Below are 27,942 nucleotides of genomic sequence, written 5' to 3'. Positions count from 1 at the left end.
TAACCAGGCGCCCCTGCACATGCAGGGGCGACTGAGAAAGTGGAGCATGGACCAAGCAGCTGCCCTGCAGGGAGGGGGAGTGGCTGGGGTATTGTGTGGGGGGAGGGAGTCATCCCTCCCCTAGTCATGCTGAGCCGGGAACTTTGCTGCTCTCCCTTCCTGCAGGTCAGCTGCTTGGCTCCCATTCTGCTCTCTGTTGTCCGTCCGTCCCTGTCCCCGGCTGCATGAGCAGGGCTGCCCAGGAAGCAAGCATTAAAATCTAGCTGTGCTCTTGTGACCAGGAAGCAGCTCTTTGCAAAAACCTTCTTCTGATCTGTCTCCACTGAAAACCCTGCAAGCTCTCTGATAGTGTGCTTGCAAACCACTGTGCAGCAGACAATGGGTTAATTCTGATCTGAGCTGCTGCCATTTGCAAAGGGAGGTGTGGCTTCCATTTGCAATAGAGTGCGCCACAGATTGTTGGCATAGAGAGGACTAAGGAAGTTGCTCCAAGGAATTCTTGGATACATCCAGAGCACTTCCAAGACCAGAGACAAGCTGGGGCCACAGGCACACGCGAAAGCAATAGGGCTCTGACCCTAGGTGCCAGCTTAACATAGGCTCAGATCCTCCAGCCCCTCAGGGTCCTGGGATGCTAGGTTTGAGCCCTAGGTTAACACAACTAGGGTACAGATGCAAGGGGGATACGCAGTGATGAGCTGCCAAAAACTGAACAACCGGTTCCCTCCTCACCCCACAAGGGGGTCATGCTGCCCCCCGCCCCCTGGGACTCCTGCTCCATCCAACCCCCGCGTTCCTTGACGCTCCCCCCCGGGACCCCTGCCCCATCCACCCCCGTTCCCTGTCCCCTGACTGCCCCCTGCCGCCCCATCCAACCCCTCCTCTCATTCCTGATGGCCTCCTGCGACCCCTGCCCCATCCAACCACCTCTTCTCCCTGTCCCCTGACCGCTCCTGGAACCCCTGACTGCCTCCCACCGCCCCATCCACCCCACCTCCTTCTTGACTGTTCCCCTGGGACCCTTGCCCCCATTCAACCCCCCTGTTCCCCGCCCTCTGACCCCCCGACCCCTATCCACCCCCACCCCCAACCACCTCCCCAAACTCCCCTGCCCTCTATCCAACCCCTCCTCCCCCGCTCCCTGCCCCCTTAAAGCGCTGCCTGGAGATGGCTGGCGGCATTACAGCTGTGCCGCTAGGCTGGAGCCGGGCCACGCCACCGCCATGCAGCGCCTGGAGCACCGGGTCAGGCCAAGCTCGCAGCCCCGCTGCTTCCCGCGAATCAGCTGTTCGCACGGGAAGCCTGGGAGGGCTGAGAAGCAAGCAGCGGCTTTGTGCTCAGGCCCAGGGAGGTGGAGGGGAGGTGAGCTGGGGCGGGAAGCAGTTCCCCTGCATGCCCCCCCACCTGGGATACCTGCTGCGGCGCGGGTGGCCCCCCCGCCCCAGCTCACCTCCGCTCTGCCTCCCTGGGCCTGAGCGCGAAGCCGCCGCTTGCTTCTCCACTCTCCCAGGCTTCCCGCGCAAACAGCTGATTCGCGGGAAGCGGGGGAGAGGGGGAGAAGCGGGGCGGAGCGTTCAGGGGAGGAGGCGGAGGCGAGCTGGGGGCGGGGCGGGGAGCTGGAGCACCCACGGAGTTGGCGCCTAAGGCGCCACATTTGGATAATGTGCTCAGGGGGAGTGACTGCTCCCCCCAGCTACACTTCTGGGTCACTTCAACTTACCGGTTGTTAAATTTAGAAGCCCTTTTAGAACCGGTTGTCCCGCGCAGGACAACCGGTTCTAAAAGGGCTTCTAAATTTAACAACCGGTTCCTGCGAACCGGCTCCAGCTTACCACTGGGGATTCAAGAATGGCCTGTTAACATCTCTGCAGTTAATTGGCCACCCTACCTTGAATGGTCCCTTACAACATATGCTAACTACTTATGCTAAACAATCTGTTCCACCTTGCATTTTGCTGTGACACTGTGAGTACCCTTCCCAGACCTGAAAAAGAGCTCTGTGTGGCTCGAAAGCTTGTCTCTCTCACCAACAAAAATTGGTCCAATTAAAAAAAAAAAAAATACCTCACTCACCTTGTCCCTCTAATACAAGGGTCTCAAACACGCGGCCCGCAAGGTTATTTTCTGCGGCCCACGAGCTCCTCGCGGCCCCCCCGCCCTTCCCCAGCGTTTACCTAGAGCGGCTCCGGCCCGACGCGCACCGGGGGCAGAGCAGGCTCCCAGCCTGCCTGCCTGCCCTGCCTCCGCGCCGCTCCGGGAAGCGGACGGAACCTGGAGGGAGAAGAGGTACAGGGGTGTGTGTTGATGTTGCTTCAGGCACCACCCCCAGCAGCTCCCATTGGCCGGGGTTCCCCGTTCCCGGCCAATGGGAGATGCTGGGGGCGGTGCCTGAAGCAACAGCAACACACATACCCCTGTGCCCCTGATCCCCCATGTTCCAGACGCTTCCCGGAGCGGCACAGGGGCAGGACAGGCAGGCATACAGGGAGCTTGCCCTGCCCCCGGTGCGCTCCAGGCCAGAGCCCGCCCCCGAATCCCTCCTGCAGTCGAACCCCCTGCCTTGAGCCCCTTGCCGCATCCTGCACCCCGACCCCCTGCCACACCCCTCCTGCACCCCAACCCACTGCCCTGAGCCCCCTGCCACACCCCGACTCCCTGCCGTACCCTGCACCCTGACCCCCTTCCGAGTCTCCTGCTGCACCCTGCACCCCAACCCCCTTCCCTGAACCCCCGCCGCACTCCACACCCCTCCTGCACCCCAACCCACTGCTGAGACCCCTGCCACACCCCTCCTGCACCCCAACCTCCTTCCCTGAGCTGCCTGCCGCATCCTGCATCCGACCCCCTGCCCTGAACCCCCACCACACCCCACACCCCTACTCACTGCCCTGAGCCCCCTGCCGCACCCCTCATCCCTCGTGCACTCCACACCCCAACTCCCTGCCCTGAGCCCCTGCCACACCCCTCCTGCCCACCCTGCAGGCAGGGAGGGGGCAGAGTTGGGGTGGGGATTTCGGGGAAGGGGTTGGAATGGGGGGCAGGGCAGGGGTGGGAAGAGGCGGGGCAGGGGCGGGGCTTCATGGAAGGGGTGGAGTGGGGGCGGGGCCGTGGCAGCGGGGGGGAGGTGTCAGTAATGCGGCCCTAGGGCCAATGTACTAGTCCTCATGTGGCCCTCGTGGTCATTTGAGTTTGAGACCCCTGCTCTAATACAAATTTATGAACATATGGAACTTTAGGAATGGGAAAATGTTAGCAGGCCCAACAAGTTATCTTTAGAAAAAAAATCAACTAACCAAACAAGGTCTTGGTGAGTCAGAGAAAGTCTCCTTGCCATGCTGACGGTGTAGTAAAATTCTAGGTGAGATGTTTATGTTTTTTGCCATGTTTTGCACACACAAAGAAAAAAGTAATTTCATTATTTTGTGCAGATTTACTTTGAAAATCGGAAAGACGAGACTGGTTGAGAGAGACAGCATTGTGTATCTTCTCAAGGTGAAATGTTTCTGCAGAGTGAAAGAGACTCACTGGGAATTGATTCTCCATGAACTTCCCTTCTCCATTATTTTCTACCTGTTCTTTGATACCTATTCTGGGATAATAGAATGCATGGGTGTGCACAAAACAGTTACTAACCTTTCATAACTGTTGTTCTTAGAGATGTGTTGTATGTGTCCATTCCACTCTTGGCGTACGCACCTTGGTGGTACCTATCAGGACAGCTGAGATGCCCTCTGCTGCCAGGCACTGATATAAAGGGCCCAGCTGATCCTGAGCCCTCTGAATTCCTTCTTTCTGGATAACTCCAATGTAGATGGGTAGGAGGGTGGGTTGTGGAATGGACATGTGCAACACATCTTGAAGAACAACCATTACGAAAGGTTAGTAATATTTTTTTCTTCTTTGGGTGATTGCACATGTTAAGCCTTATCACTTCAGGTGCAACAGATAGTCTAGTATATTTTGAATCAAGGCATCAGACTTGAGACTCCAGTTTGACAAGCCCAGATAGAGAACCACCTCCATTTTGAAAGGTAGGCAACCCTGTTTGAAGTCTTTCTACTACTTAGTAAGACATGAAGAACTTGCTCTGAGCAAACCAGCTCTTTGGAATTTAGCCATGGAGCTTCCAGGCCGTTAAATGAAGGCTCTGCAGATTCAGGTGACGCAGCCAACCTTGGTCTTGGGAGATCAAAGCCGGATGCAACAGGAGTGAGATTGGAGTTACCACTGAGAGGTCCGATAGAGTAGAAAACCAATGTTGGCGGGGCCACACTGGGGCTATTAATATAACCTGGGTGTCATCCCTCTTGATCTTTAGTAGCACTCTGTGTCGGAGTGGGATTGGGGTAAAAGTGCAGTAAAGCTTTTTTGTCCCAAGGGTAATAGGAAGTCATCTGTGACAGAGTCTGGACTGTGGCCTTGCAGGGAGAAGAACTGATGAAATTTTCTTTTGGACATGTTTTCAAATAGGTATACCTGGAGAGTCTTCCCCCCCCTCATCCCCCGCTGGAAAATGCATATAGGTACATCCAGGCAGAGAGACCACTCCTGATGACTCAAAAATGACCTGCTCAGATGGTCTGATAGCTCGTTTTATGTCCCTGGCAGGTTAGAGGTCTCAAGGTTGATTGAATGGATATACAAAATTCCCACAAGTGAACCACTTCCTGACAAGGGAGGGATGAGTGAGCTCTTCGCTGTCTGAGATAAAATATCACTGCGTTGTTGTCTGTGAAAACAAACAGTCTCTGCCCCCACCCCTTGATATGACGCCCTTAGCTCTTGGACGTTGATACGAAGAGTGTCCAGATAAGGGCAGCTTGGTGAGTAAACTGAGACCAGCCAAGTGTAGAGGGGCCTGAGGTGCAGCCTTGCATGTTGTACTACATATCTGCATACGACCTTCCCAAGTGCAATCCAGACCAGTAAGGGGCTGTCTCCCCCCTGACCTGCAACCTTAGGTGCCTCACAATGCTTTGCTGCTGTGGCTCCCATCTGGGCCACTCACAAGCAGCGTGACAACATATAGGTAACGCCCTGAGTCACAGGACCCAGTCCTGTGAGGTATTTAGTGCGCTAATCACCTTTGTAGGATTAGGCTCTTGACAAAATTTTGGGAATGATTGCCTCAGTGTACTATTTGTTGTTTATAACCGTGAAGCAGATCAACCGCTATATTATTACTGTTTATATATTGTATTATCATAGAGCTCAGGAGTCCTAGTCATGGACCAGGACCCCATTGTGCTAGGTGCTGAACAAAACACAAATCAAAAGGATAGTCCCTGCCCTAAAGAGCAATCTGACACAAGAGAAAACAGATGAATACAGACTGACAGGGGAACACAAGAAAACAATGAGGCAATATTGGTCAGCATGACAAGCAGTGATATCAGTGCACCAGTAACCTAACCACTGACAAGTCTTTTAGTTTTGTTTTTGTTGGTATCGGTGTCGGGCCTAGCACCTTACCGCCCCTTTGGGGCAGGGGCGGGGTTGCTGGAGCCTTGCCACTCCAAGTCCGCACGTTTGCCTCTATGCAGGTGGCCAGATGCAGCCTAATGGCCTCTCTCCACGCAATCACCCCCTCTGTCCAGGTAGTGAGTCCTAATGGCCGAAGTCCATGTAATTCGCCCCAAACGTCAGAGCTGTGTGGCCCAATGTCCAGAGTCCATATGACCCCCCTCGCAGGCAGGGTAGTGCGGCTTAGCGGCCGGAGTCCATGTGATTTTCGTGCTGGGCCACTCCCCCTCCCAGGGGGCAGGCGGTTGGGAGGGGTAGGGGGACCCGGGCCCACCCTCTCCTCCAGGTCCTGGGCCCTGTTAGTAGCAAGTTTGGGGATCCGCCCAAAACAAACCAAGCCTCTGTGCAGCTCTAATGCTGTTTTCTTCTAAAGTTTCCCTGGGTCACTTCCTACCATAACCTCTGGATCCTCCATTTCAGGGGGTCCTCTGGTCTGTTCCCCTTCCGTGACGTACTCGGTCTGGGCGTCAGGGCGCATCCCGGCTTGGCTGGCTCCCGGATCCTGGAGCACAGGCTGTCCCTCCTTGGGAGCTGGCAGCGAGCCTCCTTTCCCTCCGGCAGGAACAAAGACTGAACTTGGGGAAGTGCTGATCCCAGGCTAAAGGGATTTCTAGCCTGGGTATGGAAACTTGGTAGACTACTTGTGTGACGTTACACCCCATATTCTTTATGAATATATGCTTATTCGGGGGGGAGCGCCCAGGAGCAGGCTTGGGGTCAGGGGGGAAACCGCCCCCCAGCATGAGCTGGCGGAGCAGAGCGGGTTGGGGCCAGGTCGCTCCACTTCCTTCCGCCTGGTGATTGCAGGTCGGGCAAGTGGAGTGATCCAGCCCCAGCCCACTCTGCTCCGCTCCCCTGGCTCCCAGCCTTGGGACTTGGGGGGCAGGAAGGAACCGCCCCCCAGCACTCATTGGTGGCACAGCTGGGAGCCGGCAGAGCGGGCTGGGTCACTCCACTTCCCGCCGCCTGGTGAGTGCAGGGCACACCCGACCCCTGCTGCAGTCCCCTAGTACGTAGCTCAGGGGAAGGGGTGGAGTGGAGGTGGGGCTGGGGCGGAGCAGGGGTGGGGGCTTTGGGGAAGGGGTGGAATGGGGGCAGGGCTGGGGCGGAGCAGGGGCAGGGCTGGGGCGGAGCAGGGGTGGGAAGAGGTGGGGCAGGGGTAGCTTTCCTGGCCAGCTCAGCCGGCTGGGGGATCGGGTTGGCCGCTGAAGCAGCACGCAGCTGCGTAGGGCACCTGGTGCCCTACGCAGCTGCGTAGTTTGTGTATGGGTAAGGACGGCCCTGGTTTTTAACATCTGTGGGTTTTTTGCAATGTACATGAAACATAGTATCTTTTATATGTAGGTCAAAAATCTTCAAACCTGAGTACTTTAAGTTAAGCACCTACATCCATGTTTTCAAAGTGGCCGGATTTTTAGAAGTTGAGTACCAACAAATATCAGTTGTACTGTTTTAGTACTGTATCCAAGTGTCACTGTGCCTTAGTGAGTCACAGCTGAGGATGCCAAATTCAGAAAAAATTGCTGAGAAATAAGTCAAACTCACCCCAAACTGATGGTTTTTCTATCATTAGATTACACCAAGGCAGAAACAAAAGTAAACTTCCATCTTATCACACTGGTTAGCAAAAAATCAAAGATGCAGTCTCCTTAGGCATTACAGCCATTGTCTCAATTTCATCATACATAGCATTCTTCTAATCCCAAGAGATCGACCACATAGCCAGGTCAATATATAACCCAAATCTTACCCAATAATCACACTGATGCCTGTCCTTTAGTAACTAAAACTAAAAGTTTAATAATAAAAGGAGAGAGATAATAATGATTAATAGACCATATACATACAAATAATTGCAAAGTCCTTATAATCAGGTTTGTAGCAGTGATGAAATAGACTGCTGGCTTATAAAGTCTCTCTCTCTTTTGGAAGGTTCTCAGCCCATAGTTCAAAATGCTCCTTTTAGTTATAAATCCACAGTCCAGCAAATCAGGGCAGGAAAGGGGCCAAATGGAGATATCTCAGGTGTCTTTTATATCCTCTGCCATGTGCATGGAATTTTACCAGCTCAAACAAAGCTCACAGCCTCTGTTTGTGGAAAGTAACTGACCCAAGATGGAGTCCAGGCTCACATGAGCGTATCACATGTCCTTGCATGCTTTGATGACTAGTAGGGGCAGCCATTACCCATATTCTTGCTGAGGCATCCACAGGAAGGCTTACTAGGTGGGATGAGTTTTTTCTATGGCCCATTATTACAGTGAAGTATCCTTAATGTGCCATCAACACATAGCTGTCTATGCAAGCCTCCTTCAAAGAGGATTGCATCCTGCTCTTCAGGATGGAGGCTCCAACAACCTCCACCAATTCTGGACCCTACACTTCTCCACTGGCCTTCACCAGACCACGGTGCAACGCAGTCTGAAGGTCCAACCTCTCCTAATTTCCCCCACACCAAAGTGAATAACAACACAAGCTGAACCCTAGAAGAAGTGACTCCTGTCCCATCTACATGCTGCTCTGCCCCCACTAACATGATGGGTTGGTACCCAATACCAATAGTTTTCTGTGCTGAATGCCAAGACACATTAAGAGGAGCTAGAGCTGCCAGCGCAGCCTGGATGGTGCAGAGCAAATGAGCCCAGTCAATGGTGGCATATGAGGCACATATTACACAATATTTCTATCCCTAACACATGTATAATTTAATAGCTATTGCAAGCTTACCCTTTAAGAAGCAGCAGACCAACCCAGGAGCTGGAGCCATCACTGACTGTTGGCTCCTCCTGCAGCTACGCAGGGTCCGCCCCACGGGGCAGGGCAGGAGCAGCACAGGGCGCAGCCCCCCCTCAGTCTGAGTTTAACTGCTGCAATCCTCTCCTGAGACCTCCCTGCGGTTAGCACAGCACCACCCTTACGAAGTGGCTGAAGGCCGAGGGTGTGGTAAGTTGCCATGGTAACAAACCAGTTTTGTGAGGCACGCGCTTAGCCCTACCCCGGCACGAGCCTCACCCAGCGCGACCATCTGCCAACTTTCTGGCCTTGCAGTTCCCTAGGGGGGCCCAGAGCTGTGACACTTACATCCAACCACAGTCTGCCCTTACATCCGGCTCGGTGTGTCACTTCAATAACAGCGCATCTGCACAGCGCTCTCGGTAGCTTTGGGGCCCTCGGGCTCGGCTGTGCCTAGCGCCCGGGCTCAGGGGCCGCCCCGAGGGGAGCCCCCTTCCTCCCCGCTCCCCGGGCCCAAGCCACGGAACCCAACCGGGGCAGCTTCCCCGCGGCCTCCCGCTCCCACCCCGATCCACGCGGCAGCGGGCTTCAGGAAGCAGATTTATGACACAATCGCTCCCCTGGTGACGGCGGCACCGTTACCCTGCTCCGGGCGGAGCCGGAGAGACACACACGGGGACTGGGCATTGCGGCCAGCAACGGCGACGAAACGCTTCAGCTGCGCGCGCCCCTCCCCCGCGTGCGCCCCTCCCGGCACCTGCCTCGAGCAAGCCCCCCGGCTCCTCCCCCCTGCGGTGACAACGGCTACCGGCCCCGCGGTGACGTCAGCCGGTGCCTGGCAGAGGGAGCCGCTGTGCGCGCGGAGCCCACCCCCGCCTCCCCCCGGGGCGCCGCGCCCTCGCCCCGCCCCCTCCCAGCTCGCACCCAGCAACCGCCACCGAGACATGGCGAGTGCGGGGTCGCCGCGGCAGCAGCAGGGCGCAGAGGCGGGCGGCGGCTGGGAGGTCCCCGGGGCTCGGAGCGGGGCTGCTGGGAGGCTCCAGCAGCAGCCGCCGGTGCCAGCGGCCGGAGATGAAGAGCCGGAGCAGGTGTCAGGCGGGGCCGCGTCCGCACTGCTCGGGGAGACCGGGCTGGCGCTGGGCGGCTGCATCGCGGCTGCTCTGAGCTGGGAGAGGCCGCTCCGCAGCCTGGGCGGGTTCGTCTGCGCCAACCTGCTGTTCTGGTGAGAGAACCTGGGGGCGATGCCCCGCCCGGCCCCGGGAGAGACCCGACCCCCCCTCCCCCGCTCGGAAAGAGCTGCTCCCCCTCTGCAAACCTAGACCGCACCGCGCTCCCCTGCAGACCTTCCCCGGGAGCAGAGCCTGTGCCCGGTGCACCCTGTTTTCCGTTCTCTATGGGAGAGACCCCCGTCCCCTATCTCGATTAGGGTAGAGATACCCCCATGCACCTCCTCCCCTTATTCTCCCCCCACCCCATGAGGACAGTCTGCCCCCTTTCCATTCCTCTCCCCAATACACCTTATTCCCTCCCTCTTCCCACGCGGGAGACCCACCCCACTCTGCCCCTCCTGCCCTTGGGAGAGACCCCAGCCTTTCCTTAATATCGCCATGATATCCAAGAGAGATTCCTCAGCACTTTATTCCCTTCCTTTCTGTCCAACATCCAGAGCTGAATAGAGTACAATGTTTCCTCCCTGCTTTTGTTTTCATCATTTTTTCCTTTCCCTTCCCTTCCCAACAAATCCATGTCATGGGGATTAGACTCACCCAGGCACCAAATCTCATCTTCTGGGTTTGAGATAAAGGGGGCACATGAATTCCAACACATTTTGGGGAGGGGAGTGAAGCTCATGAAATTAGACCCCAATCGGGAAATGAGCTCTGCACTGATAAAGTGGTCCACTGATGTGGAGTTGATAGCAAGGGGAGTGAGGCCATAGGCATAAAGTTAAGCATGTGTGTGTGTTGCAGAATCAGTAGCCTTACTTAAAAGCCTATTGCAGAATAAGGGCTTTCTGTATTTTGTGTCTTGTGCAGCAGCAAGCATATTGTCTGTGCTTGACTCAGTCTTTTCTAGTTGGTTTAGGTCAACTTTGTGTATAAACAAAGAAGATTTATAATTGAAATAGGCATGTTTGCATTGTGTTGCAAAACCACCCCACATGCTCTACCCCCAAATCTTCATAATTTAACTAATTTATTCCCATAGGAATATTCTACACTTTTCTACTCGTGTTTCAATTCTTCTTTGATCCGTGGTTGCACCAGTGCATAAAAAAATCCCCACATCTATCACCATATCTTACATGTATTCTGTGTTCATACATCCAGCATCGTATATATACATATATTTCAAGGCTGAATCTTTTAATACAAGTGAGAATAGGGCACCAAATTATGTTTTCTCCCATAGGATCATCCTCTTTCCTCCTCAGTAAGGCATGTAAGAGACAAAGCAAAAAAACAGGTGGATTATTGACAACTGCATTCAGTGCTGTATGACCTTGGAAATGTTCATTTTTTAAATAGTATGCAGACCAAATCATAAGGAAAGAACTTGAGTATTTTCTTAAGCATCACACTACACAGGAAAATATTCTGTTGAATACAAAAATATAGGCCTGTGCTTGTTAATTAACGGGAATGTGGTGTCATTTGCTAATTTGAAAGGAGAGAAATGTTCTAGTGCCAAGGCTAGACTAAAGGGTTCTTTCCTGTCTTACGAGATAGGTGATACATAACTCATTTGAAGCCCAAACACTCCCAATTCATAACATACATTACTATACTTGCTATAGCAGGTAAGTCTCTTGCATTAAGAAAATAATTCTAAAGTTGTGCCATCATTTTCTAGATCTGTCAGATCCAGTTTCTGCAACAATGGTTGCTTACAATCCGGAAGGGCCATAATGCCTTGTTGACCTGTTTTTAACCAAGCTGTGTAATAAAATGATGAAGGGTAGTATTGGTAATAGCACTAAAGCTGGTTAGGTTATAAGATAATTATATTAAATTCTGCATTTCAGGTAGAGATGGTTGCATTTGTTTAGAGCATCACAGGGCTTCCCATTTGTCATTGAGTTTGAGCATAACTGAGCATAAGGAATAGTCAGTTAGGATAAGGACATTTGATCTGACCAGATCTGGGTTGAACCTGTAGATTTGTAGATGGGTGCAACCATTGTTACCTCTGCTCCTTTAATTAAAAAATGTTTGTTTGTTTTTTCTGTTGTACTCATGTATACTGTTGGTTTTGATGGTCTTATTGGCAGCTTGCATTCTACTGTATGGCTACTGATATTTAAGTGAAATGGTTCTGTCAGAATTTCTAGTTCATGCTACATTCCTAGTGCCAGAGAGAGCCAGGATGAAGAAAACCTGGCTTTCACTGCAGTTCAGTGCTTCTTGGGGCTTCATCCATTTTATTGTGCAGGGGGAATTGAGGGGTGGGGGTAAACTAGAAAAGATTCAGGGGTGTGAATGATAGCCAGTAGAACTATGCAATCCATGGTTAAAGTAGATTGGAACAGGAGGGGGATCTCTCACTGCATCAGCCAAAGGGGTGAGTGGGAAATCCGTTGCCACAACAGCCCAGATGGGGGTGGAGAGGAAGCTGTGGGGAAGCAGTCAGGGAGAATAGTCGGAGCGCTCTGTTTAATTCTAGCAGACAATGCTGTGCTTCCCCCACCCGCCCCTCACCTCTGTATGTCATCACACATTTTATATCTGGGTGGAAGGAGTGTGCAGGCAGAGACTGGAAGCAATTGCAGCTCAACTACCATTCTGTTGCCTACGGGTATAATCCCCACTCCCATTCTTGACCGTATTTTCACAGGGGGTTATTATGTTCACTCTAACTTTGTACAGGGGAGAAGATTTTAGTATGTACTGTTTAGATTGTGGCCTTCTTTTTGTAAACTCTTTGTAGTTTGACCCATTCTTATCTCTATTTTTTATAACCCAATTTTTTGGCGGTGCGGGCTAAGGGACATGCTGGCTGCCGCTTCCAGCAGCTCCCATTGGCCTGGAGCAGCGAACCACGGCCAGTGGGAGCCGCGATCGGCCGGACCTGCGGACGCGGCAGATAAACAAACCAGCCCGGCCCGCCAGGGGCTTTCCTTAAACAAGTGGCGTCCCAAGTTTGGGAAACACTGCTGTAGATGAATAAAAATGATGTAAATATCTTTTAATGGGTTTAAATGAGTATTGGACGGTGAGACACTTTATTCTTTTACTTCTCTGAATTTTCTTAAACCAATTAGTTTATATAATACCGCTATAGTATATTATCCATTCATTGTGTTTTGTTTCCAATTTTTTTATCCATGCATATACAGTAGCGTAATTTACAAGTGTAAATGGACTTACATTGTTACATTCAAAAGTTGCTGCTGTTTAGAAACACTGCTCACACAGGCTAAAAATTGTTTGTGGCACAGTTAATTTTGCCTCTGCAAATATGCATACTTTTGTTATACATTTTACGGGGGAAGGAATGATTCTGTATATATGTGTGGATATATTGTATTTATTTGTGTGTGTGTGTAAAATGCATCATATTGCTGCAATTATGGCTTACGTTACCTAGAGACATGACAGATAAGGATTTATATGGCTTACAGTCCGCTGTGGGATAAAGTGATCTGCCTCAATGTGACTTTGTGTACTACTCAGAGTGAGCAAGAGTCCATGAAAGTTGTTGACAGTAACACTACATTAAACATTAATTGACATGAGGAAGTATATCTGCATTTACACAGCTTCTATATTGGACAGGGTGGAGGGTGGGTGAGCTGGCTAGACTTCTCAAGAAAAAACAAGTGTAATCTTCTTCTTTGTTTTTTTTGTGCTTTGATTTTTTTTTTTGGTCATTATGTGAAGCCTCTTTGCTCATCTCCTGAAAGAGTACAGTGACAGAAATATCGGAAGAGGAAGCAGCAATTCATCATCCATCCGAAGTGTCTGTATGCATGGAGACTATGCTAAGAAAGTTTTTCCACCTGATACCATGAAATCAAACTTACTCCTGGGGGAATTCTGCACCACTTCGCATGTGCAGAATTCATGTCCCCCATAGAAAAAACAGCTGGAGAGGTGCTACAGTTATACCTTTCGCTCACCAGGGGCTGCTATGGCACCAGGACAGAGGGCAGCCGGCTCACAGGCTGGCTCAGCCGGCTGAAGAGCAGGAGGTGGCAGTGTCTGTGTTCCTCACAGCACCCTGCCTGCAGGGCCAGGTGAGGAAGCACAGGATATGGAGGGACAGACAGAACGGGGCACACAGAGCTGCTGGGGGCTCACATAGACTGGGGTTCAAAAGTGCTCTGGGGGACAGACTGGAGCGGGGGCACAGGAGCTAGTGGGGTGACAGCATTGAGCCAGGAGCTGAGTGGGGGTGCAGGGACACATGGGGAGGAGTGTGGCTGAGTGGGAGTGCAGGACAACCTGGGGATGGGGGGGAGGGGTTCAGGGCCACATGGAGAGGAGGGTCCAGGCTCCTTCCCAGCAATTGCTTCTCTCTCCCTCAGCTCCTCCATTACCCCACTCATCCAAACCTCTGCATTGCTTATGAGGGGTGTGGGAATACGTTTCTGTATTGCGGTTTAAATGACTTATTACTCAAAGTTCTGTATTAATATGCCTAGTAAGGAATCTATTTGTCAAAAAACATTTCCTGAACCTTTTTTGTTGTCTGTATTGTTACAGACATACTTGCTGACAGGTATTTTGAAATAAATTACCAAAATAATTAAAACTGACATGATTGTGTTATTTTGACAAATAAAATATGCAGAATTTTACAAAATTTTTAATTTTTTTGGTGCAGAATTCCCCAAGGAGTACAAATTGTAAGAAACACATATAAAATGCTGAAAGAAATAGCATATATGTCAGGGGAGGGAAAACTACGGCCCGCGGGCAGGATCAGGCCCATCAGAGCTTTCAACCCGGCTCACGGGATTGCCAGCCCCGTGGCGCAGCAGGGCTAAGGCAGGCTCCCTGCCTGCCCTGGCCCCGCGCCACTCCCGGAAGCGGGGATGGGGGAAAGCAGGGGAGGCAGAGGGCTTTGTGCACTGTCCTCGCCTGCAGGCACTGCCCCCTACAGCTCCCATTGGCCGGGAATGGGGAGCCGCGGCCAATGGGAGCTTCATGGGTGGTACCTGCAGGCGAGAGCAGCAGGCGGCAGAGCCACCTTCCCCACCCCACCCCCAGGAGCCACTGCCGGACATGCTGGCCACTTCCTGGAGCGGCGCGGGGCCAGGGCAGGCAGGGAGGCTGCCTTAGCCCGCTGCATGCCGCTGCCACCCTGGAACCACTCGAGGTAAGTGGCGCTGGGTCGGAGCCTGAACCCCTTGTGTATCCCACACCCTAACCCCCTGCTTGAGCCCCCTCCTGCACTCCAACCCCTTGCCCTGAGCCTCCTAACCCCCTGCTTTGAGCTCCCTGCCCTGATCCCCCTCTTGCACGCCGCACACCCTCCTGCACCCCAACCCCCTGCCCTGAGACCCCTCCTGCACCCCAGCCCCTTGTCCTGAGCCCCTTCCTGCACACAACACCCCCTCGCACACTCCGCACCCCAACCCCCTCTCCCAGCCCTACATTCATGGCCCTGCATACAATTTCCCCACCCAGATGTGGCCTTCAAGCCAAAAAGTTTGCCCACCCCTGATATATGTTGATAAAGTATTTGGTATGCATTAAGACTTGTGATTAAAGGAAAGTGGATTCTTCTCCTTATTTGAAATCTTCTAATAATACTTGGCATTTATAGTGCTGACTGTGCAAATATCTCAAAGCAATTTACTAATGATGTTTAGGTCTGAACACTCCTGTGAGGTAGGCAGATATTGCTGGGCTAGATTTTCAAATGTGCGCACACACACTGTAAACAACCTCGCTGGTACATGCCTATAGGCAAGTCACATATACATAAGGATTTGCATGCCTGTATTGGAATGTGCGCACACACTATATGCAGATCTGCTCTTTATTTTAATGTTATGAGGAAGAAACTGAGCTATTTGACCTGGTTGCTAAAGCCCAATTTTTTAAAGAGAGATATGTGCCCTTGCATATGCCCTCATGTAGCATGCTAGCTCTTCCTTCTACAAAAGTGCACATACATATTTGAGGAGGGGAATTGCATGTTTCAGTCTGGTATGTACAGAGTCGTTCATAGCCACCCTAGAAAATTTGGTCTTCTATGACTTCCCCATTGTCACCCAGGAAGTTTTTATCAGAGCAGGGAACAGAACCTAGTATCCCAAGTCTCAGGCTATCCTCTAACCACAAAACAACCCTTTCTTTTTGGCCTTGCGTACATGAGGAGATGTTGTGCTTAAACATGATTTGTATCACTTTAGTTAGCTGATGTGATGCTGACCACGACTTTGCAGTGGGTGTAGACAAGAATAAGTCATGTTCAGCATCATGTCAGCTAACTCGACTTTTTAAAAATTGAGCTAAGATTTCCTGGTATAGAGGAGGCTCATCAGAATAAAATCCTTCCTGGCACACATTTTTGTACCAAGGAATCTCCATAGTACTCCTGTATGCAGGAGAGGTAGGTACGTTTGGCTGCTAATGGGATCCTCTTCACTCCTTGCACACAAGTCTGTGTGCTGGCTCTGAATATGCTGGTATGCTTAGGCAGGCCAGAGAGGGGACACTGGGTCCACGCTTAGGCATAGCGCCCCCAAAGGGTTTAGTGAAGGATATCATCCTTTATTCCAGTCTATAGTTAAAAGTAATGGCTGTGGAGGAGCTGCACAATAATCCTGCTGCCTAATCTGGGTTGGGATGGTTGTTTCTCCCCTCCACTCCTTCCCTGTTCAATTCCTTGCATAAAGATGACGATAGTTTTTGGTGTGATGATAGGGTGTGAATTTCCTCCAAATGATCATCTATATCCCTCCCCAATGCTGATATGTTATCAGATGTTTTTGAATTTCTTGTAACACATAAATTAGAGCCTATATATATAGATAGATAGATAGATAGATAGATGTTCTTTGCTGTGTTTAGTTTAGTTTTAAGCCTAAAAAGAGCAGAGGTCCCAATTTTCAGTTCAATTATTGAAATTGCAAGTAAGTGAATGTAGATAGCTCACTCCTTAACATGTTAATTAAACAAGGACAGCAGTTGTTCGGGTCTGCTTTAGTTTATTTCCTTTCTTACAAATTTGTATTGTATGTTTCAAGAACAGTACAACAAATGTATAAAGAGCAAATTGGACAGTCCATACCAAAAGAGATTGCACTCTACATGCAAATGTAAATTGGGGGACCTCATATGCCCCTTATTTATTTATGAACAGACATTGTTGTGATAAATCTGGGGTCTGCAGACCAATAATATTCTACAGCTGGTGAAATCAGGAGCTGGTGCTGCAACTCCCCAGGAAGTTTCCCCGTATACATTTTTTGGGGGTAGGGTGGGGGAGTTCTAGAATGGGGACATGGGCTGTGGTCAAGAATAAATTATTTTGATTCAGTTGAAGGTTTATTGGAATCAAGGAAATTTGTGATTTGACTTGGTTGAGATTAACCTTTTGGTTCAAAGTGAGGTTTTATAAGAAGAATTGGTAATCTGTGTATCTGTAGTCCCCATAGTTTGCCAGCCAAGTGACGAGGTCTGAAGACCTAGAGAACAGTGGAACCCCACATTTCCAGTACACACTTTTGTAAATTTTGGAGTATGAGAAGATAAATTTCTCATATGTAATTAAGATTAAAACAAAGTTTTTATGCTTAATGTTTATTCCTATGTATTTTATGTTGTATTGTATTTAAAAACTGGAATATATAAAAATCTACTTATTCTCTTTTATATTATCCAGCTAGAGCATTGTTTGTAAATCAAGGAAATAAAAGGGCACAAGTAACCTAACTTGTTCATCCATATGTTATGGATAAACCGATGCTTGTGAGAAATGTCTAACAATAAGTCCTGAGTGTGTTTGCTTACACAGTGCCATCTGTATACAAGGAAGCATTTTGGGGCATTATCACTTATACACCTGATCGCACCCCATATAGAATAGTTTAGGGCTGCAGAGATCAGTTTTTTCACACATGGGTATTTGATTACCACACTCTTGACATGTCTTTATCACCAGTGAAACTGCTGAACCTGCTTCCTCTGCAGTATGAAAAATAATGTCCAGATTTCTTCACTTGACCTGCATTTGTGGCATAGAATTGATGGAATTAAGATTTCTGTCTTTTGAACAGATGCTGCATGTTGGAGTTCCAAAACAATTCTTTGTCTTTAGTAACAGAATACAACTGTTATAATATAATTTTGCCACTTTTAGAGTGGAATGTGTGCTATTTTGCTTTCTACTCTCCCTCTCCTTTCTGTACTTACTGATCCAGTCTTCAGTCCTTTGCTGCTGTCCTATGAACAGTTCATTGTTGGCTGGTGTTTGAGACATGAGTTACCTAGTCATCATACAGTTGATCCAACATTTCTGTGTTGCATTCATATTAGATAATCTTATTTTAAAAATGCATTTTCTTAAGGCTTTTTTAGGATGGCATAATTATTTATAGACAACTGTGAGGATAATTACCTGTCACTTGTGCAAACTGGGTCAGAACTGAAGATGATAGTTCTCTGCATGATATAGGGACTTGGATTTTTTTCAAAATTACTGAACAAAATGTTAGCAGTGCTTTGTGCAACAAATTACTAATTAAATATGTAAATTACTATTTGTGTACAGTAGCTAAATGTGCAGATGCAGTCATGGTCACTGTAGGTTCATCTTATGTGTGTAACATTGTCAATCAGGTTTTATATAGTTTGGACGTGGCAGTGGCATAGTGATCTTTGTTGATGTATTTGGTTTCTCTCATGACATTTATTAAATGAAGAGGTCATTTTTAGTAAGTGAATGTTTTTTGTGAATAATGATTGTTTGTTCATTGTAAGATATTATTTTAGCTGCATGCAAGTATGTCTTTTTTTTCACCTAAAACATCTTATATATATTCTCCTTGCCAGTAAGAATTCATCTTTGCTGCAGTTCATACAATGTGCAGTCTGAAAGGTGTGGGTTAACATTAAAATACCACAAGCGTTTAGCACCCATGCTTAAAAGCTGCAGATCTTCATAAAGACAATCACTCTAAAATTGGTTCTCTTATTTTTTGAATATGCTTGTTTTTGTTTCACTTAATCACCTGTTGCATAAACTTGCACACCCTGTGGCTTCCTTTTTAAATTCTTGCACCCTGTGACTTCCTTTTTAAATTCTTTAAATAGTTCTTTGACTTCTAGATTATCCTCAGCTTCAACCAAAATGTCACTCAGAATACAATAGGAAAAATGTTTCATGTATCAAAAAGTAAATAGTCAAATACCTATGGAATATGCATCACTTAATTTAAGAGAACTAATTATAAAAATTGCAATACTGCCATTATTAATTCTTAAATCCAAATTAAACTCTGTATGGTATTATGTTAATGAAATACAAAGTATGCTATTTTTAAACTTTTAATAGCTGTTAAAGCTCCTAGATTCATAGGCATGAAGACCAAAGTTCTCTATTCACAGAACTGGTACAGCATAGCCAATGACAGTGCAAGCTTTCACATGTTGCCCTGGGAATGTGCTTCTGCAATGTCCTTCAGAGATCGCATCCAATACCTTGTCTATGAAATGGCCTCTTGCTTACAATGGGTGTCAGAAATGAGTGTAGCCGAATTGGTGTTAAATGTTGTTTAGCTAAGCGTAGACAAGGACAAGTTATGTCCAGTGCTGCTGAAACAGTGTTGACCATGGTTTGTCTTTGGCCATGCTTGGCCACATTACACTGGGGAATTTTACCAGCAATAGCACTGGTGCACAACTTTTTTCAATTCCCAAAGGTAGGCAAAGCCTTGCACTTGAACTATGTTTAACACTAGTTCAGCTACACACATTGCTTTTGGCTGTTGTCAACAATGGAGCATTTTCAAAGTGCAGACAAGGTTTAGAGGTGAGTCCCCATTCCATTTCAGCACTTGACCTTTCTGATGATATGGCCAATCTCTAACCAATTTATACTGTGGCCCATATAATTGAGAGATTATTTCATGGATGGTCTGCCCTCATATTCTTGATAGTACATTATATTTTTTCCTGTTTGTGTTCATGCATCATGCCTGTGCCCAAAACAGCAATTACATATATAAAAAAATTAATTTTAGGAAAGTAATGTATATTTAGCTTCTCTGAATAATATTTAACTGTGGGAAACAAGGAGAAACTAACATCGTTTCAGCATCTAGCATTCTGGGGTGTACCACAAGAAATGCTCAGCAGACCACACTTCAGAAAATTTGGACTGTAATTTTAAGATGTAGACACTTGTATACTAGAGACTGGACTGAAACCACCAACTCACTTCATACAGGTCACTGACAAGCCATTAGATAAGAGTTTCAGTTACTGCTAATCTAGTGGTTTTCTTTGAATTGATTATAAAAGACCAATTATCTGCTTTTATTAGGCAGAATAGATGGAATTTATGTTTAAAAAGAGGCTTTCTTTAAAATGTCTATTCTGATCATTTAAGTGGATCTTCACGTGACCCTATATTTCTCCTTTTTGTCCCATTTCTTAATTGCTTTCATATGTTTGCATTTGTGTCCAGTGTCTTAAGGTCTAATCTAGGAGGTGGGCAGGCAGTCCCATTAAAGTCTTTCCAAGATAAGTGTCCATATACTAGTCATTGGAATAATCTGATTCTTTCACAAATGTTGTGATGTAGAAACACATCATAATTCTTGAATATATCCCATAAAAATATACCACCGCATGCTACAGTAATTGTGTAAAAAAAAAAAATAAATCCTACAATTTACAGTGATGATACTCATGTTTTGAACAATTACTGTAATATTTTATGAGGGACATAGGTAATACACATTAAATAGGTAACTGCTATACCTCAAAATAATCTATTGTATCCTACAAGAGACAGCATATTCAGTTGACAGAAGCATGGAAGAGGAGAGTGTTGCAAGGGGTTGCCTTTGTGACATTTCTCACCAGCACCACACATGTCAGCAACTCTGTGGAAGGGTTCACAAGGTCATGCTGACCCTGTCAATGTTAATTCACCTGCTTTTCCACACCACGGGGGTTGGAGAGGAAGAATGGGTGGTCAGGTGTTTCATGCACTCTGGCTTTATGAGCTATGCCATCAGGGAGTATGGCAAGCTTGGCGCAAGTGTAGAATAACAGGTCCTTTCCACCCAGATGGTCCTAACCAATCTGTGTATCCACTGAGATCTGGCTTTAGCGGGAGGAAGCCTTGCTTTTGTTGCGGGGGGGACCACAGCAGCACCCCACCCCCAAAAGAAGAATTTATAGGAAACTTGGAATTTCTGGTCTCTGTGGAAGAGGGGCCAGTGTAGGGAGCAAGAGAGCGCTAGATTAAAAGTAAACTTTTGGGTAACTAAAATATCAGAATTACAAAAATGTTCAAATGACTAACAGTAGCTGGCTTCAGTGGGAAATTGAGGGTCCTTTACACCTCAAAGGATTTGGCCCTTACTTAGAAATGGGGCTAAAAGGGCAATACAGAATAATAGTAATTTTGTGTGTTAAAATAGAAAGGCAAGAACTTGTAAAAAAGCTTAAATGCAGGATAAAAAGTTTAATTGTGCTTTTCAAGCTTGGTGGGTGGGGGTAGAGAGAAATAAAGGTGACTGAGGCACTGCAGAGCAGATGGGATAGTTTTGGGTGGAGTTCTAGAATGATGCACTTTTTCCTTTTGAATTAATTTCTCCAAGTCTACAAATGAATAAAAATAAAATACAATGTTTTCAGAGGGGTCGGAGGAAATTAGCTTTAATACAGACCAGAAAAAAAAAAAGAATTTCTTTGATTTTTAACACGTGGAAGTTGTCAAGTTTGAGTCTTATTTCTGCAACGTGCTATACTCATTTAAAAGCAATAAGTGTATAATCTGACCAGGCACAAGAAGCTATTATGGTTTAAGATGCTAAATTTAGAATGTAACAAAGGGATTTGGCAAAGTTTTTTTTAATTAAATAATGCACATAATTTAATTTACTTTTTTTGTTTTTGAAAAACCAGCTAGCCTTCCCCCTCCCCTCCACCAAACTGAAAAGCAGTTCAAATTTTACAAATCACCACATTTGTTTTTAACCCCCCTGGGTAATTACAGTGATTGCCGTTTTCAAAACAATCTACAAGACTGACATATTTTGATTAAAATTAATAGAAAATGTTTAAAGTACTTAACATACTAGTTGCAATTTTCAAAGTAGACTTTGTGTGTACAACTTAAAAAGAAGCCATTACAGTTGGGCTCAGTAAGGTATGTAGTTTTTCTATTAATCGTGTGTGTGTGGTTACCTAGTAAATAGCATTTTGTCCTTTTAGTGCTGCTGCATTTTGTCATGTGTGAGTAGTGTTTCTGGACATTTGGAATAGGAGGGTGTTTTTGTATTGATAATCCCTATGAGATTTTAAAAAACCCCAAACGCTTATTCAACTAGGATATAACTAGTTTTTCAAACCTTGCAATATTGAACTAACTTTTGATAAATGTACATGCCAAATGCACATCTAAACACTACAGAGAGAGTCCACCAATCAGTGAAAAATAATGGCTGTAAAAATATAGAGTGGCGTGACATTGTGTATAGGCGAGTATTTGCTGACAGAATGCGTCATGGTTAATCCTTGTCTGCATTTAGGACAATTACTTGTTACTGATAATAGATGACAGCAATGGCTGCAACTGAACTGGTGCTGAACACAGCTTAACTGCAAATACCAAACAAAGTATACCGTGTTCTGCATCTTTTCTGAAACAGTGGTTACATTTTGCAAGGATCAAGTGTCTACCTCTTCCTCTCTCAAGTGGAGTTTTGATGCTGTTTTAGAAAGCTTAAAAATCAATTGTACATGGAGAATTTAAATTTTCCTTTAAACTTTTGAGAGATGCCTACTGGCACAACGTTATTTCATAGCAAACTATTGGGTGCTATAAAATAGTGGCTCTCAACCTTTCCAAACTACTGTACCCCTTTCAGGAGTCTGATTTGTTTTGCATACCCCAAGTTTCACCTCACTTAAAAATTACTTGCTTACAAAATCAGGCATAAAATACAAAAGGGTCACAGTACAGTATTACTGAATCATTGCTTACTTTATCATTTTTACCATATAATTATAAAATAAAGCAATTGGAATGTAAATATTGTCCTTACATTTCAGTGTATTGTATATAGAGCAATATAAACAAGTCATTGTCTGTATGAAATTTTAGTTTGTACTGACTTTGCCAGTGATTTTTATATAGTTGTCTAGTTTTACAACAGACTATCTAGTTGAGTTGATGTACCTCCTGGATAGGGTGACCCAACAGCAAGTGTGAAAAATTGGGAAGGGGGTGAGGGGTAATAGGCTCCTACATAAGACAAAGCTCCAAATATCAGGACTGTCCCTATAAAATCGGGACATCTGGTCTCCCTACTCCTGGAAGACCTCTATATACCCCTGGTTAAGAACCACAGATATAAAATATTATTCCAAGAATCTGAGAAGATATAGAAAAGCATGGTCTCAACCCTGTGTACAGTAGAACTCAGAGTTACGAACTGACTGCTCAACCACACACCTCAGTTGGAACCAGAAATATGCAATCAGACAGCAGCAGAGACAAAACAAACCAACCAGTACTTTGTTAAATGTAAACTACTTAAAAAAAAAAATTTGACAAGGTAAGGAAACTGTTTTAGGGTTTGTTTCATTTAAATTAAGGTGGTTAAAAGCAGCATTTTTCTTCTTCAGAGTAAAGTTTCAAAGCTGTATTAAGTCAATATTCAGTTATAAACTTTTGAAAGAATAACCATAACATTTTGTTCAGAGTTATGAACATTTCAGAGTTACGAACAGCCTTCATTCCCGAGGTGTTCGTAACTCTGAGTTCTACCATAGTTTAAATTGTGCCTTTTCTATGGACCATGGGGCCTAGAAATCATTTTAAAAAAAGATTATTCTCTTTAGTTTTTTTTTTTTAAACCAACTTCTGACTCTTTCTCCTATTCTTTTACAGAGATTTTTCTCAAGAATAATTGTTATGGGAACATTTTGCTTTACTATTGCAGTTAGGGTTAACTCATTCAAAAGGGAAGCATTTTTATTCCCATTATTTCTTTATGCCCAAAAGAAAAGGGGAGTAGGGAGGCTAAAAGGCTTAAAATTAATCCAGGGCTGTATGGTGCCATAATTTCCCTGTTTTTCATTCATCGATTTAAAGGCCAAACGGGACTATTGTGATCATCTAGTCAGACCTCCTATATATATAGGCCATAGAATATCCCCAGAATAATTCTTTGAGCAGATTCAATCTTGATGTAAAGATTTTCAGTGGTGGAGAATCCACGACAACCATTGGTAAATTGTTCCGGTGGTTAATTACCCTCACTGTTGAAAATTTACACCTTGTTTCCAGTCTGAATTTGTCTAGCATCAACTTCTAATCAATGTCAAGTATCAGAGGGGTAGCCGTGTTAGTCTGAATCTGTAAAAAGCAACAGAGGGTCCTGTGGCACCTTTGAGACTAACAGAAGTACTGGGAGCATAAGCTTTCGTGGGTAAGAACCTCACTTCTTCAGATGCAAGACTACTTCTTGCATCTGAAGAAGTGAGGTTCTTACCCACAAAAGCTTATGCTCCCAGTACTTCTGTTAGTCTCAAAGGTGCCACAGGACCCTCTGTTGCTTTCTAACCAATGGTTCATTTTATACCTTTCAATGTTAGATCAAAGACCCATTATTAAATATTTCTTCCCCATGAAGGTACTAGTAGACTGTAATCAAGTCACCCTTAAATCATTTTTGTGACTCTTCTCTGAACCCTCTCCAATTTACCAACATCTTTCTTGAATTGTGGACACTAGAATTGGATGCAATGTTCCAGCAGTGTCTGCATAAGTGACAAATATATAAGTAAAATAACTTCTCTACTCCTACTTCAGTTTTCCCTGTTAATGCATCCGAGGGTTGCATTAGTCATTTAGGCCACAACATTGCATTTGGGGCTTATGTTCAGCTGATTATTCACCACAACCCCCAAACCTTTTTCAGAGTCACTGCTTTCCAGGATAGTCCCCCATCCTGTAAGTTTGGTGTACATTCTTTGTTTTCTTTGACCTATTATCACGACCAGGACGGGGGCGATCTGACCCATTGGTCAGAAAGTCCAGCTTGCGAGCAGGTCTGTTTGTGCACAGATGCTGGGTGGAGAGCCATACTCATGCCTGGTCCTGATGAATCTCTGCTATATTAGGTCTCAGGTGGCTGGGTTGGGAGATGTTGCGGGTAATTGTGGGTGGAATCGGGATGGTATCCTTTGTTGATGGTTTTTTTTTGTTTTTGTTTTTTTTTTAAAAGGCTTGGTCTGCATTGTTGTAGCCAAATTCTGCATAGGGAAGAAGTGAACACCTATCGTCCTGCTGGTGTTTGCAGCATCACAGATACTATTCAAAAATTGGTTGGCCCTTTCTGTTTGGCCGTTGGACTGGGGATGGTAAGCAGAGGAAAGATGTGTGGATTCCCAACAGGCGTTGTGCCAGAACCAGGCTATGAACTGAGACCCCTGATTGGAGGTGATGCATTCTGGAAGGCCGTAAAGACAGACTACATGGTTAATCCAGAGCTAGGCTGGCCCTTCAGGAGAGGGAAGGGATGAAGTGGGCCATTTTTGTAAATTGGTCACGTCTGTCAAAATTGTTTTAAAATTGTTGGATTCTGGTAATTCTGTAATAAAGTCTAGGGTGATGGCTGCCCAATGTCAAGATGGGGTCTCCAAGACTGGAGGAGACTGCAGGGCTAGTGCTATGGTGTCTTGGTTCAGGCACAAATATCGCAGGAGGCAATGAATCACTGCATCATCAGGCGCATCCAGGGTCACCAAAAGGAGCAGGATATTAGTCTTTGGGTAATGAAGCACCCCAAATGTCTTGCTAGGGGAATATTGTAGCATAGTTATGGGACTGCAACCCATGAACATAGCTACAGTTTCTTACACATGTGACATTTCCTGGGAGTCATGCTGCTGCTTGTGGATAATAGCTTGTTAATGAAGCAGAATTCCTGAGGCAGAGCATATCAATCTGAGTATACTGTGGTGACAAGCTGCACTGAGAAAGTTACGGGATTTGAGAATGAGGGTTGGTTCCTGGATGGGGCCTCGTGGGTTGGTACGATATCTTTAGGACAGGGCGTTCGCCTTGCCATTTTTAGGTCTCGGGTGGTAGGTGATAATAAAATTGAATGTTGAGGAAAAATTGGGCCCACTGAAGCTGCTGTTGGTTTAAGGCTTTCACCTTGTGTAGATTTCCCAGGTTTTTATAGTCAGTGAATACGTGAATGGCTGACAAGCTCCTTCCAGGGAGTGCTGCCATTCTGCAAAGTAGGTTTTTATCTCCAGGAGTTCCTTATCAAATATTTTGTAGCTTAGTTCTTTGGGGGTGAACTTCCACGTCACTGGGAGAGGACAGCCTCAATCACTGTACTGGAGATGTCAGCTTCTACAACAAAGGCAAATGTAATATTGGCATGAGCCAATATGAGTGCTTTAGTAAAGGCAAGTTTTAGCTGATTGAATGCATGCTGGGCCTTGGGAGACCAATGGAATTGGACGTTTTTCTGGAGGAGAGTAGTAAGGGGCTCAGTGTTGTTTTGAAAAGTTCAGGATAAATCATTGATAAAAATTGGCGAATCCCAAGAAGCATTTCAAGACGCGTACTGTGTGAGGAGTTGGCCGATCTTGTATAGCTTGGACCTTGCGTGGGTCTCTCTGGATCCCTTCTGGGGATAAGATGAAGCCCAAGAACTCTGTGAAGGTCTGATAGAAGGCAGACTTCTCAAGCTTTGCATAAAGGCCATGCTGCCATAAGCATTCCATGACGGTTTGGACATGAGCATTGTGGTGTTCAGGGCAGCGGGAGAAAATCAATATGTTATCTGAGTCCCAGTATGTCTTGGAACACCTTGTTTATAAAATGTTGGAAGTTAGCAAGGGCATTGGTCAAATCGAAGGGTGTTTTGAGATATTCATAGTGACGATAGCAGATTTGGAAGGCAGTCTTCCACTTGTCCTCTGTCCTAATTCACACTAGCTTCTGTGCCTCCCGGAGGTTCAAATTAATGAATATATGGGCAGCCCCCACACAATCCAGCAACTCGGGAATCAAATTGCAGGCAACAACTCCTGATAGTTATCTGATTCAATGCATGGTAATCAACACAGAGTTGGAGACTGCCATCTTTCTTCTTGACAAAAAGTGATGCGCCAGCTCGTGAGGTTGTCTTGCAGATAAACCCTCAAGCCAGGTTCTCCTGGAGGTACTCTTGGAGCACTATCAGCTCGGGTTCTGATATGGCATAAATTCGTGCAGAGAGTATTTTTCCTTGTGGCTGCTGCTCTGTTGGGCAGTCGTAATTCTGATGCAGAAGTAGTTTCCACATTCTTCTTTTCAAAAATATCATTGTAGTCTTGATATTTTGAGGGAAGTTCAGATGTAGCTTCAATGGAAGGTTCTGCCTGGACAGCCACCTCCATCTGAGTCTCTCGAGGTTTGGATGTTGGGACAGCAACCCCTGGTCTCTCCAACAGTGTTGTCCACCAAATTCTGATAGAAAACAGACTTTTTGTGTTTGTCACCAAGTGAGTGGATTGTGGAGGACCAGTCAGGAGATACCAAGGATCAGGGGAAAGTATGGTGAATGGATCACATCAAACTGTAACGTTTCCCCGTGCCCCTGAATTATAGTCTCCAGGGGAGCTGTTTCCTCCATTATTGGATCAGAAGACAAGTGGGAGCTATCAGGTAATCTCTGTAAGGTCATGAGTGGCCTTAGGTTTCAGGGGAATCTGCAGGATCTGGGCTGCCTCTGCATCGATGACTCAGGTGTAGCTCACTGCTTCAATCAGGGCTGGTAAGATGGGATTTTGTAGGGGCACCCCAGGTATGTGCAATTGGACCAGCACCTAGAAGTGGAGAGCCCTTGGGCAGGGCTCTAAGTGCATTCCAGTCAAAACTGAAATGTGAGGTAGCTCTTTTCCCTGACTTCTTGGAGTTCGTAGAGGGCAGGCAGAAATGGAGTGACCTGACTCACCGTAACAGACGCAGAGATGGTGCTGGCATCGTTGTTTCTTTTTTCTATGGGGATGAGCCATTGATGGCCCATGTCTGCCGGCATTGGTAGAGACCTACAAATTTGTAGATATCTGCAACATGATTGTGGATGGATGTGGATCCAAATTTTATGTGTAGAGCCCAGCAATCTGCAGATATCTGCTTTAGATCTGTGGACCATATTTGCAGATCGGATGCGGATACAAATTTTGTATCCGTGCAGGGCTCTATGCACTGGCTTGGCTGGAGGCAGTGGTGAAAACATCACAGTACCTGGATTGGAGAGTTACAAGACCTCCATTTTTTTCCTCTTTGTTCTAGTAACCGATTGTCAATACGGATGGAAAGATCCACAAGGGCATCCAGACTCATGAGCATCTGTACCTGGGCTAATTTGTCCTTCATTTAGTCTTTCAGGTCCACCAGAACGAGTACCTCTGTGCTGCCTTGTTCCAGTCTGTATTGGCCGTGAGGCAGTGGAATTGCGCAGCACAGGAAGCTTCTGTTCCCTGC

The 27,942-nt window shown here is 46.6% G+C and overlaps 2 protein-coding genes across 5 annotated transcripts in view; one reads left to right on the top strand and one right to left on the bottom strand.

The window, feature by feature from the left end:
• LOC101940094 (uncharacterized) overlaps positions 1-8,978 on the bottom strand; it is a 45,213-nt gene extending 36,235 nt beyond the window's left edge. For 2 of the 3 annotated variants that reach the window (XR_010598538.1, XR_257362.3), the window contains exon 1: positions 8,251-8,388. The gene's annotated coding sequence lies outside the window, so the exon portion shown is untranslated. Of the gene's footprint in view, positions 1-8,250; positions 8,389-8,604 lie in introns of those variants that run through there. The other variant, XR_010598539.1, reaches the window with a different exon arrangement.
• Positions 8,328-27,942, top strand: part of RETREG1 (reticulophagy regulator 1) — a 132,497-nt gene continuing 112,882 nt past the window's right edge. Inside the window, exon 1 of one of the 2 annotated variants that reach the window (XM_065584251.1) lies at positions 8,328-8,466. Coding sequence is in view for 1 of the 2 variants with exons in the window: in XM_065584250.1 (XP_065440322.1) it covers positions 9,201-9,478 (278 nt within the window). In the remaining variant the exon portion in view is untranslated. Of the gene's footprint in view, positions 8,467-9,100; positions 9,479-27,942 lie in introns of those variants that run through there. The other variant, XM_065584250.1, reaches the window with a different exon arrangement.

This window comes from Chrysemys picta, chromosome 2, assembly GCF_011386835.1.
Source record: "Chrysemys picta bellii isolate R12L10 chromosome 2, ASM1138683v2, whole genome shotgun sequence".
NCBI lineage: Eukaryota > Metazoa > Chordata > Testudines > Emydidae > Chrysemys > Chrysemys picta.
The sequence above is the reverse complement of the archived record's forward strand: the minus strand, read 5'-3'. Positions and strand labels throughout refer to the sequence as shown.